Source organism: Macrobrachium rosenbergii, chromosome 10 (genome assembly GCF_040412425.1).
Source record: "Macrobrachium rosenbergii isolate ZJJX-2024 chromosome 10, ASM4041242v1, whole genome shotgun sequence".
NCBI classification, from domain to species: domain Eukaryota; kingdom Metazoa; phylum Arthropoda; class Malacostraca; order Decapoda; family Palaemonidae; genus Macrobrachium; species Macrobrachium rosenbergii.
Window position 1 is genome coordinate 65,481,231 of NC_089750.1, and position 13,660 is coordinate 65,494,890.

Consider the following 13,660-nt stretch of genomic DNA (forward strand, 5'->3'; position numbering starts at 1 on the left):
CAGCTTTGTGTGTTTGTTGAATGAGACTGTGGTTTTTAGGAGGTCATGGTACAGAGGCCATGGTACACGGGGTATGGTGCACACCCAGGTTTTAGAATACTGGTTATATGGATGCAAACGTATCCCAACTGTCACAAACAGCCAAGTGCGAATATCGGAATGGACACAGGTTCAATTTGGTTCTAGATCTCTGAAAACTCCAATTATGGCCAACCGGAGAGTCCTGATGTATTGCTGCTTATAGTTTACTCATACAATCAGTTCAAGAGCAATGCGGAAGAATTTAATTACCCTGGAGAGAAGTTTTGCGTAAATACTTGAGTGAGTCAAGGTTGAGATATGGGACGCTTAGAGGAAAAAATAAATCAGATAATGAAAATCATAATAAGATGTGTAACTAAAACATTACGACTAACGATCCACAAAACAAGATACAGTACGCGCTCTGTGATTATAAGACAATAACGATTTAACGATCCACAAAACAAAAGCGTACATCAACGTGCTCTGTGATTATAAGGCATTAACACAATTGACGACCCACAAAAAAAGTATACAGTACTTGCTCTGTAATTATAAGACAAAAAGCCAATTAACGTCCACAAAAACCAATCGCAAAGTTTTCTGTAATTATAAGACAATGACGATGTATTTACAACGCCCTGTGGAAATAAATACTATTGAAATAGAAACCCTTGAGTGCTATGATGGCTTACCGAGAACCTGCCAGTTGCCGATTCGCATATTTACATAATGCATAAATCACCATCGTGGTGTATTGCACCTCAGACGTTCTTGAGAAAGTCGTAATTACGACTTTGTAAGCAAATAGTACGAGTTATGCCGGTGTGAATGAATAATTTCTTATGTTGGTTGTGAAAGGGAGACTTATTTTGACTACGAATGATGGTAATGAGGACGAGGATGATAGCTGCCCTAGGAAATTGGGAAATATTTAGTCTGTGTGATCAAAGAATATGTTAAAAATCAGTGTTTTTTTTTTTTTTTTTCTCCAAGGGAACTACATCAAAATTAAGTTAATACGTTAATTAAAGAAAATATTCATGTATGAAAACAAGAAAAGGCAAAGATTACTTTCACTCTTATCATAATCACTATCATCAATTCCACCAACACAAGTTATTATTATTATTATTATTATTATTATTATTATTATTATTATTATTATTATTATTATTATTATTATTATTATTATTGACTATGTAATAACAAACAAAAGAATATTCCATTCATTAAATCTAAAAATATTTCACATTTTAGCCCGTGTACTATATATATCTGCGAATTGGTTTATGCCTTGTACTGCAAGAGCCATTAAAATTAAAGATTGGAATTGCAATTACAATGCACGCAACCATTCGTGTTACAACTTATAACATACAAATGAATGCTCACGCGAGGTTTAGTGCAAGGCAGACCTAAAAACAGAAAGTAACGGATATTGTCTTAATTGCTAAAGCAAAGGAGAAAAAGTGTTAAACGAATTTGCGGAAAGTTTCTGTTTTTACTGATCAGACCCAGTGGTTGATTGTTAATAACCGTACAAGGATATCGTCCTTTTTTTGGCAAAACGTCGAATATTTCACCAATTTTTTCGAGAACTAGGCTTCATTATTTGGTTTGTATTATAGAGGGGGCCTGAATTACGAGATGCGGTTTTATTATTGTCGGTATTACACTTTTACGGCGATGTTTTAAGAGAAAAGTAAGCAGGGAATTTGGAATTTCAAGTGATTGATGGGAAACACAAGAAAACTTTTTTTGTTTCATAACAGGACTTTTTTTTTTTTTTTAAGTTGATATCAACAATATGAACCGAAAGACAAATAAGGCACGCACAACACCCTAGTAATATATCTTATTAATTTTCGGATATCGTCAACTAAATTGTTAATATTCCATAGCGTCTAGCGCACACCGCCCCCTTTTTTGACAAGTCTGTCTGTATCAGGTATGTCTCTTTTCCACCATCCAGGATTTTTGGTGAGAGGGACACTCAAAATATTTAGCTGAAATGATAAAATCACCGTCGATGCAGATAACTTAAAAAATTTAAAAAGTGCATGTTCGACGCTGTCATAAAAGGGATGATGTGTACTAGGCGCTATGGAATATTAATGATTTAGTTGACGATATTCGAAAATTAATAAGAAATATTACCAAGGTGTCGTGTGCTTTATGTGCCTTCCGGTTCATATTGTTGATATCAACTAAAAAAAACAATGAAGTACTGTAATAAAAAAAATCGATCACCTGAAACCCCAAATTCTCCGCTTCCTTTTCCCTTAAAACATCACGGTACAAGTGTAATGCTGACAATAATAACACCACATCTCATAAATCAGACTCCTGTATAATGCGAACCAAATACTGAGGCTTGATTCTCAGAAAATTGGCGAGGCTCTCTACGTCTGAAATTTTCTGAAATTCGAAGCATTTATGGTCTTCACAGAGCATATTTTAACATTATAACTGGGCGACCATTTCAAGAAAAAGAAAAATTGTCGCCTAGTCAGAATAATTTTTGACTACTGGGCGACCAGACAAGTTCCCCAAACAAATTTCTTTATTATTGAAACATTGCTTATTGATAAATTCCCCTATCATTCAACCTGTATACAACAGTTGTAATAAATCCATTTTTGTGAGGGAGGGCATTAAGGGCTAAGGTTGGCTATCAGTTTTTTTGTGGCAGGGTTTGGACGTGAAATTATCCTCTTTGATTACAAAATTTTGAGTATCTACAGTTGTAATTTTGATAATGGAAAATGTGTTCTATTGCCTTCAAATCCCACTAAAAGTTTTGGCTTCCGGGGATCTGCCCCGGACCCCGTTGGGGGAGCGCTCACCCCGGACCCCCTAGCTTTATGTCTCGTGCCTACGGCGCTCGGCAGTAGTACTGTGATATTCCCCAAATTACAAATCATGATATCCATCTGGTCGCCCAGTTGATTTTCCTTAAAATATGCGCTGGGTCTTCATATTCTTATGGAGTTTTATCATTCGGCCACGGTGGCTTTGACTTTTGGGACGGTTTATCTGCCTGTTTGTCTGTTTGTTAGCAGAATGACGTAAAATTTACTGAACGGATTTTTGTAAAAATTTTCGAAAAGATTCGCTGTCCAGGAAACAATTTGTCGGTGTGGATCCAAGTATAGAACTGCATCTATGATCCTCTAATCGATTCGTCCGTCGTCATTACGACTGATACGTATTTCAAGAAATGTTTGCCTCCTGCAATTTGCCAAAGAAAATGCGAACGACAGAGTATTGGGGGTAATTAAGCTAATTGCTCTGGCGCAGGTTCCCAGTCACTGAATGTCTTTTTGAGTTATTCATGTTAGTCTACCTATTCATACATGTCTCCGGATTTTGCCCTTGAATAGTTTTACCTACTGTGAAGATAGCTATGAAACAGACTGCACTACAGGACCATGATGGGTAAACGAAATTTCCAAAGCACCATCTATGTATCACTGAAGCATCCCCACCACCCAAGTAGATGTCCCTAAATCAGTGCGTGCATGTGAAAACTTACTCAGTGCCTGTAAGGAGAGGAGGGGTCGAGTTCTTGCTGAGTAGATGTCTGTATTTACGCATGACGTAATTGTGAAAGTATTTTTTGTGAGGGTACTCATTAACAAGTTTTCCTAGATTCACTGATTTAAGTAGAATGATGCACTGAATGTTTTGATTCAGATACGAGAAAAATCATGATTATAGTCATCATTGATCGCTAACATTGTTACCACCAAGAAATCATTGTCACTGAATTGTCATTTTTCTACCGTGATTATTGTTGGTGGTGGTGTAATTATTGTTTCTATATAAAAAAGGCTTAGCAGAGTAATTGTAAGTTTTTAACATTCGACCTTTCTTTTAGTAGGCAGTAGATTTCAGAGAAATAATACATTCGTTGTTTTACAGAGATATTACTTTCTGTATCGGTTGGGCATTATAACTTCATAAAAAATTAAATATTGCACTCATGCTACAGAATTATTTTCCCTCTTTTTATTGTTTAATTTTTATAGAACTTTTAGACGATCAATATAATGAATATTGAATGTTTGTGTGTTCAAGTTATTTCTTAAGCAATTAGATCTGCCTCTACACAAATTATGATACAGCATCAAAGCAAGGAATAACAAGTCAGTTTAAATTAAAAGAGGACGTTAGTACAACACTAGGCAATGCTTGAATTTATTCAGTTTCACTATATGAAAAGATGCGTAGCTGAGCTATTACTTTATGAGGAATTGGACCTGAGGACATATTTTTACAGGCCATTCAGCAGACACGCGGGCATGTGCGCTGACACACACACACACACACACACACACACACACTAATAAACCTACCATTTTTGTTAGCCAAGCTACAAAATGTTATGACTGATACAAGGGAGTCTAGGTCAAATTGCCTTGGTGTTTTCGTGTACATGGTGCAAGAGAATCCAGCCAAGCATTATCACTCGTACTTGCAATCATAGTTTGTGCACACCGACATCGTCGAAGGGTTTCTGGGGTTAGACCATGAAATATTCCAAAACTACATGTCTAAACAGAACATCCATGTTACGTGGCGCAACCCTAAATTGCTAAGCAAGTCGAGGTAATTCTCACACGCGATGTAATGCATAAATAAGGAAAAGGTTCGTTTCCGGAGCGCGTCATGACTTCGTGAATATGGGTAATATACAGGTGGATGCGAGGCACTGGGCTTTCCTATCTACGTCGGTAGTTATAAATTTAGAGGGGATCCATTTGTTCTTCTCCTCCTCTCTATCTGTAACTCAAATGTAACACACACAATCGTCATAATTAGCATTAAGGTACGTTGTGTTGACACACCACATGCCTATTTCTGTAAATTGCACCAGTAAGGTCTTCAGAAAGTCAATGCCCCAGGGCCTTCACAAATGGAAGTATAAATATTAGCAGTTTGTATTCGCGTTTCATCACTTAAAATGTTCTTTGGCTATTAATAAATGTTTATATATATATATATATATATATATATATATATATATATATATATATATATATATATATATATATATATATATATATATATATATATATATATATATATATATATACCCTAGCATGAAAACGTGCAAAGGCAGCTAAACATATCTTCATTTCGGAAGTGTCATTGCATTTGATTTTTGCGGCTCACTGGAGTCGAATTTACGAGCTAGTTAAGAGTGGCGAGATGGAAATTTTCTGACTTTAGTCTAGAGAGCGCTGTGGTTTTTTTTAGACATTCTTGGTTTTCTAATGCTTGAAAACTGCGTAATGCATCCAGGTCCACGAAGCGAAGCATTTCAAAGAAAATTATTCCAGTATACATACTTATAGGATGAGATCTACATAGTATTTATCTCAAATGTTTGCACAAAATCCTTCCGTTGGTAAGCCAACCAAAAAATAAAAAAATTTCTGGCAATTTTCGGTGGTTGAAAATTATATATTTGTAATGTTATGTACCAAAAGTAGAACATTTTTCAAGCTCAAAACTTATATTAACTCAATAATATTTAATGTTTAATCATAAATAAAACAGATAGTTATAGAAAATGAATCAGTCCTTACCACGATCAAACTTTCACACATCCGCTTACCTTTCTCCCGCATTATTGAGTCTTCTGTTTTGTTAATGTTTGTTAGGCAAACGAAAGGTTACGAACATGCTCTATATAAATGTTTGCACAACATGAGCATTATGAAAGAGAATATTTTTTGGCATGAGTTCTTAGACGTGCTCTTGACCAAATTCAGTCGGTAACCTTGGATATCTTTAGATAACTAAATTTCAGTATATTAGTTGAAAGAAATTTTTAAAACTCTCTTCTAAAACTATTTAGTGACAAGGACATGATTTGGAAAGAATATTCTGTGCCTATATCCCAGTTCCTTTTCTTGAACAGCCTACACCTGTCGTTAAGTCCTAAACTGTATTAAGGTTAGAGACTGGGGTATAGGACTTAATAACAACGGATGTGGGCTGTATTAAGTCCTAAACCATAATCACATCACTATATGACGTATATATTTAAAGTTTACTCCGCCTTGCTAGAACTCCCGCTACTTAGGATCTAGTTTCAGCTAACGAAAAACATATTAATTAACACCTTTAATGGTATCTAACACCTTTACTGGTATCCAACACCTTTAATGGTATCCAACATCTTTAACGGCATTCAGATAAACTACTGTTGGATGGAGAATCCTTTCTGAGCCGGCAGGAATTCAGTTGGCTAAGTGAAATGGCTCAGATACTATCACAGAACGATTCACAGTAGAAACGGAAATTCTAGCTATGTTGAAGAAAAGCATTAGGGATACGTGCATTCAGGGTTTAAAAATGAGCCACAAGTTTATCTATATGCAGATAGACACAAGCGCGAATAAAATATCAAATAGATACATACACGCACTACATATATGCATGTGCGTATGTATAGATACATGAATATATATATATATATATATATATATATATATATATATATATATATATATATATATATATATATATATATATATATATATATATATATATGTGTGTGTGTGTGTGTGTGTGTGTGTGTGTGTGTGTGTGTGTGATAGAAAGGGCAAGAAAGTATTTTCATAGCAAAGAAATATTGGTGCCTTCTGAAAAATGAGTTGATTTTCAGTTCCGGTATCCCAGGAAAAGTTAGTTTCCTGTACCTAAGAAGGACAAAATTCATGTTGAACAATAGTTGTAATAATAAGACAAATTAAGATGACAATAATGATAATGATTTCATTTATGAAGGTAACAGTGACTGTAATCCAGGTAATAATATTGTCAAAAACTATCACCAACTCTCACTGATGCAGTTTCTACTATAATCTGTCATAGTGAAAATAGTTTTTTTTTTGTCATCATCAGTTTAATATGGTCTTCGATTTGATCAAAATAACTATGATTATTATTTTCATATCTTTTGTTATCTCTTGACTTTTTATTTTATTTTTCTAACGTAATCAGGCATACTTACAATTTGCCCTGTGCCAACTGGAACCGACCGCCTCACGTTCCACTGTTCCACTCACGCTGACTTCGGAAGTGACACTACAATAATGCTACACTTACCTACCCGGCTTTTGCAGTTGCATAGGCGACGATCTCATTCGCCAGTCCGCCTTCCGCCATTAATAAGGAAGTAGCAGTCTTATTGGTTGCGTGTTCACCCGGCAGTTAGTATAGGGAATGTTCATGATTTGTTAAAAAAAAATATATATATACAGTATATATTTTTTAGAGCAGTCTTGCCGTTTTAGTTTTCTGTAAAAGAAAATCATTATGACGGCTTTGCCTGTCCGTCCGCACTTTTTCTGTCCGTCCTCAGGTATTAAAAACACTGAGGCTAGAGGGCTGTAAATTGGTATGTTGATCATTCACCCTCCAGTCATCAAACAAATTGAAGGCCTGTAGCCTAAGTAGTTTTTATTTTATTTAAGGTTATAATCGTACTTCTGGCACCGCTATAGGTACCAACAACACAGAGTTTCATGAGCCGCGGGTGAGAGTTTCATGGGCCGTGGCTGAGAGTTTCATTCAGCATTATACGCTGCACAGAAAACTCGATTGCGCCGAAGAAACATCGGCGCATTTTTTACTTGTTTCTTGAACGTGCCGGAGAGAACAGAACATATGCGTGATTGTTGCTGAGCGAAGTTCCTTACAGTTTTGCCTTATAAAATTTGACGGAGGGCGTCCCAGCTGCACGCAAAAGCAACATTGCAACTTTCCCTCGAGTTTCAGGGGTGCAAAGAACAAAACCAAAGTCCGGTCTTTTTGTAAATGAGTTTGACAGAATCTGACCGAAGCCAGAGCGGCAGTTCGCAATCTACATGGGTTACAATAGATAAGTATTTGAAAATGTCGTGAACACTGATTATTTGTTAATACTTTTTACCATTAAGGAAGATGGTGCATGAGATGATAACTTGAAAAATTAATTTCTAAAGAAAACTCGAACCAAAAATAAATTGACAATTTCCTGATCATAGTTGATGGGAGAAGGGTTCAGTCCCGATGCTGAAAATATCATTTGGATGTTTCTGTGAGTCAGAATTGTCCGTTAAGCTTAAGATTACCTGCTATCACGCATTTAACACCGAAATGTTGTTGTTAGTCAAATTAGGCAGCCTTGTGAATGTCTCTTTTTGTATTCTTTAAATGAGTATTATTCAAAATAGACAAACCAGGTAGAAAAAACATTACCTAATATAACTCTCGTGATGGACTACCTCAGTAGAGTCTACTTTCAGTTACAATAAAAGTGTTAAACTTTAAGATGTTAAACAATGCCGATTCGTCCAAAAAGTAATGCTATATTTGCAGCTTTGTTAACCATTAACTGTATATATATTTGTTCTGAAGTAAGTCTTGTTTATGCACACCTTTTTGTTGTATTCCAACAAACATCCACGATATCTGAATTGTTCGTATTTCGCGGTAGTACTGGTTATTCTCCATCTTGTTCACTATTACCAAAACGTATTTAACAAAATATCCTAAGATGTCTCTTAATTATGTTCAAGACTCTCAAACTCTTCTAATATTGTTTGTTTTTATCATTTATATAAGTTTATTAAGCTCATTTTAATAAATAAATGTAATTTTTAAAATGTTATTTATAAATAAAGACTGTTGAATGTATGTTTTTTGTCCAAAAGAACGCTCTCGATCTTGTGTTTACGTTTGTTAAAATGTACGTTTAGCGTCTAAAAGAACGCTCCCTATTTGTTTACATTGTATTAATATGTGGAAATTTAAGTAGATTTATTGAGTATTGCTAAACTTTACTTATATGACAATTGTGGAGTGTGTTTAATCAGGTATATATGTGTTTGTGTTGTGAAACAATTATTGTTTTGCCCTTTATGAGGGTGACGCCTTTTGAAGTTCCCCATTCCCTGTGCTGTGTCGGACCCCCCAGCTGCTTGGGCTCGCTTCGCTCGCCACCTAGCCACCAACGATAAATGCCCCCCCAAAATTTATATTGGCCCTGAAGTGGCCCCCCCACTTTCAGAGTCCTAGAATCGCCACTGAGTATCTCCACCAAAATCAGGCCTGTGTTTGATGGGTCAGCTCGTGGCAGTAATGGTGTGTCCCTAAATGACTGTTTAGAAAGTGGTCCTTCCTTAAACCCAGATTTAGTAGAAGTTTTTACTGAGGTTTAGAAGATGGAAGGTGGCCTTAACTGCTGATATTACAAAGGCTTTCCTTCAAATTAAGGTGAGGAGGGAGTACCGTGATGTTCACAGGTTTTTGTTGAAGAAAAAGGATATTGTAAAACATTTCCGTTTTGTAAGAGTACCCTTTGGAAATAAGAGTAGTCCCTTTTTGTTGAATGCCACTTTGAAATTTCATTTAAAGAAATACCCTCCCTCAGAGGTGATTTCTGAATTGCTTGAGAATCTGTATGTTGATGACTGGCTTTCTGGGGCTGATAGCCCTGCTGAGGCCTGTGCAAGATTTGATGAAGCCTGTGGTATGTTGAAGAAGGCTGGTATGTGCCTATCAAAGTGTACTTCTAATTATAAAACCTTGCCCATGACAGAGGATTCTATTATAGAAGGTGTAAAGGTGTTAGGCTTACAATGGGATTCCTCCTCGGACTGTTTTACATTTAAGGTAGAGAATGTAGATCCCTTTGGGGATATTGTTTGTACTAAAAGAAATGTGTTAAGCCTAATTGCTCGATGTTTTGACCCCTTGGGGTTCATATGTCCCTTTGTTATGCATGCAAAATGCTATTTCAAGAAATCTGGAGATTAGGTCTAGATTGGGATGAACCATTACCTGAGGCTATGCAAGGCAGAGTTAAGTTGTGGGTAGTAGGACTTTCTGTGCTTGAATCATTGAGAATTAATCGTTACTTATTTTCAGAATTGTCCTGGAGAGATCTCCCTGCTATTGAACTTCATGCCTTTGGTGATGCGTCGGAAAGGGGGTACGGTGCTTGTGTGTATGTGAGAGTGCCAGAAAAGGGTAATTTCAAGGTAACATTGATCGCTGCTAGAGGTAAGGTAGCCCCTATAAAGAAAGTTTCCCTCCCTAGGCTAGAATTACTTGGTGCCTTATTGTGTGCTAGACTGGTCGTATTTGTGAAGTCTGCGTTGCGGCTGGTCCAGGAGGTTTCAGTTCGATGTTGGACTGATTCCACTGTTGCCCTAGCATGGATTAAAGGAGAACCGAATAGATGGAAAACCTTTGTAGCCAACAGAGTTGTGGAAATTCAAGGATTGACTCCACCATCTTGTTGGCAACATTGTCCTGGAAAGGACAACCCCGCAGACCTGATATCGAGAGGTGTTTATGCGGAGCAACTCACACAGTCTGATGTTTGGTTAGTGGGTCCTTCTTGGCTCCGCACCTCATCTCTCCTACTTAAGGAAGATGCGAGAGAGGGATTCCCACGAGAAGAGCAATGTGAAACAGACACTGTTTGTGTTGCAGTTGAGTCTGATCTGCCCTTGTTTGAGTTTTCCCGATGGAGCTCTTTTCCGAAGGCTCTCAATATAGTAGGTTGGGTGTTAAGATTTGTTGGTAATTGTAAAGCTTCATCCCTTAAAGCTGGTGGTCCCTTGACTTATGGAGAATTGATGAAAGCCAAGGTCAAACTGCTCTACTGTGCTCAAAGAGAGGCCTTTGCAAGAGAAATAAATGCTCTGGCTTTGTCTCAACCCCTCCCTAAGGGGTCCCCTTTGGTCAAACTTGATCCTTATCTAGATGAGGAAGGGTTGCTGAGAATAAAGGGGCGCTTAGAGAATGCCGAATTGAGTTTTGAGAGTAAGCACCCTATCATTGTCCCTGGTACTTATATTGCTTTGTTGTTGGTTCGTTTCCAGCATGGATTGCTTAAACATGCTGGTGTTGCTGTGCTTGTTTCCACTCTACGAAACAATTATTGGATCATTCGTCTTCGTCAGATTGCTAAGAGGGTTTGCAGAGAATGTGTCGCTTGTCGTAGATGTGAAGCCAAGGCCTGTTCCCAGCCGGTGGCTCCCCTTCCTGAGTTAAGGGTCAAATCTGCCCCTCCTTTCACTGTTACAGGTCTAGACTTTGCTGGTCCCTTATTTTGTGTTGAATTCCCCTCCAAGAAGTTGTATCTTCTCTTTACTTGTGCTGTTGTCAGAGCTGTCCACCTAGAGCTTACTGAGTCTCTCTCGGTTACTGATTGCAATTTGGCAATTCGTCGGTTTACGGCTAGACGTGGTGTACCTTCTGTGTTCTACTCTGACAATGCTAAAACCTTTTTGGGTGTCTCCAACCTGTTGAAGCAACATTATGGCCCCATGGCCCCCCAATGGAAGTTTATTGTACCTAATGCGCCTTGGTGGGGAGGCTGGTGGGAACGCCTCATTAGATCAGTGAAGGTTGCGTTGAGAAAGACGTTGGGCACTAAGACATTGTCTAGGAGTGAATTAGAAACAACTCTTCATGAGGTGGAGGCATGTATCAATTCTAGACCCTTGACATTTGTAGGTGAAGAACCTGATGTTGCTAATCCCCTTACTCCATCTCATTTTCTTATTGGTCGTTCAGCAGGTTTTCAGGTGAAACTGGCAGATGACTCTGCCTCAGGTGTGACCTCAAAGGATTTGTGTGTGAGAGAGGCTGTGCGTCTGAGTCAGTTGGAGAAATTCTGGAACATCTGGCAATCCGAGTACCTTAGAAACCTGCCTTGCATGGTAAAGGGGTTCAAAGCTAATTGTAATTTAACAAGGGGTTCTGTTGTAATAGTAAAGGAAGAAAGAGTGCCTAGGCTGCTGTGGCCACTTGGAGTTATTACTGAGTTGTACCCTGGAAAGGATAGAATGGTGAGAAGTGCCAAGGTTAAAACTAAACGTGGATTTGTAACTAGATCTGTTCAAAACCTATACAATTTGGAGATTTCAGATATCAGTGAGGAAAGTGTTTGTAATTCCCTGATGAAATAATAAAGGAAAATCCAGTTGTAAGGATCCCATGGACCCAGTTGAATCAATCACTGAGTCTACTGTAGGTAAAACCCGAAGGGGGAGATCTGTTAAAGTACCTGTTAAATTTGACTTGTAATTTTCAGGTTATGAGATTGTAGTGGAGGTTCTTATGATGATAGGAGTGTTGAGACACTCCTATGGTGGGGAGGATGTTGAATGTATGTTTTTTGTCCAAAAGAACGCTCTCGATCTTGTGTTTACGTTTGTTAAAATGTACGTTTAGCGTCTAAAAGAACGCTCCCTATTTGTTTACATTGTATTAATATGTGGAAATTTAAGTAGATTTATTGAGTATTGCTAAACTTTACTTATATGACAATTGTGGAGTGTGTTTAATCAGGTATATATGTGTTTGTGTTGTAAAACAATTATTGTTTTGCCCTTTATGAGGGTGACGCCTTTTGAAGTTCCCCATTCCCTGTGCTGTGTCGTATTTATGCCCGTTCTTTTCAGAGTTTCTTGCTATTTTTGTATTGAAGTTGTAAATTGATGTACCAATTGTGTTTTGTATCTTGTTTGTACCGTTATTGTGAATTTTTGATTGAACTGGGAATTATAAAAAAGAACTGTGGAACCTGTTACGTTCTCCCCAAGCTGTTTGAATTTTGAATTTTTTGTGAGAGGAAATAAACGATTGAAGGAAGAGCGCGTTTTTCTCTCTCCCGTGAGAAAGTTTGAATATTGAGGAGATAATGTCTCACGATGAGGGGCCAGAGGCCCCAAATAACCTACAAAGACAATAGCCTTTTCAGCAGTGGTGACTCGTAGAGTTCAGATGCGAAGATTTTACCTATGTAACTGCACTTCCTTTCGTACGTAGTGCAGGTTTGACAAGTCTCGCTTTATTGATTTGACCTCGTTATTACCATTATTTAGCTATAAAATTTCACCGAAAATTATAAATATAAAGACCGTCTTGATAATAGTTGCTTAAGGGCTGCGCCGACAGCCGAATTTCGAGGAATTATAGATTTTTAGTTATTAATAGTGTTCAACTGTTTTATGTCTAAATAAATAACCCCGGAAGCGATAATGCTAAAAAAGGTGTTTTAGATTGGTTTATTGACAATTTTTTTCATCGCTTACATGACACTGTGAACCACAAATTGTAAAAAAAGACTTGTAAAAAACTCTGTTTTAATAATTCTGGATAAGATCAAGTAAGTTATACATCGTTTTGGACAGTTTTATGTGCAAATAAACACATAAAAACGTTATTGCTAAAATAAATGTTTAGACTGGTTCATTGAAAATTTTGTTCATCTCTTGTATGGCACTGTGAGCGAAAAATTGTAAAACACGTAAAGAGTTTATGAATGATCCTGGATAGGATCAAGCTTGAGTTGTACACTGTTTTGGACTGTTTTACGTGTAAATAAACATACCTTGAAACTTTATTCCTAAAAAAAATTTTTCATTTGTTCATGGACAATTTTTTCACAGCTCGTACGGCAACGTGAACGCAAATTGTAAAAAAGCATGTAAAAATGTGTGGAAAAAAAATTTATTCTAAAATAATTGTCACCCACTAAAATATCCCATTCTCTCTACGGGACGTGTCAAAGAAAACGGATTATAATGACAGGGATTTTTAACTGAAGACACCAGGCCTG

The 13,660-nt window shown here is 37.2% G+C and overlaps 1 protein-coding gene across 1 annotated transcript; it reads left to right on the forward strand.

The window, feature by feature from the left end:
• The first annotated feature begins 73 nt into the window (after positions 1 to 73).
• Positions 74 to 12,270, forward strand: LOC136842353 (uncharacterized). Its single transcript, XM_067109610.1, has 5 exons — positions 74 to 228; positions 9,092 to 9,165; positions 9,455 to 9,571; positions 9,952 to 11,649; positions 12,131 to 12,270. Exons 1-5 carry the CDS (start codon positions 74 to 76, stop codon positions 12,268 to 12,270), a joined length of 2,184 nt encoding a protein of 727 aa, XP_066965711.1.
• The last annotated feature ends 1,390 nt before the right edge of the window (positions 12,271 to 13,660 follow it).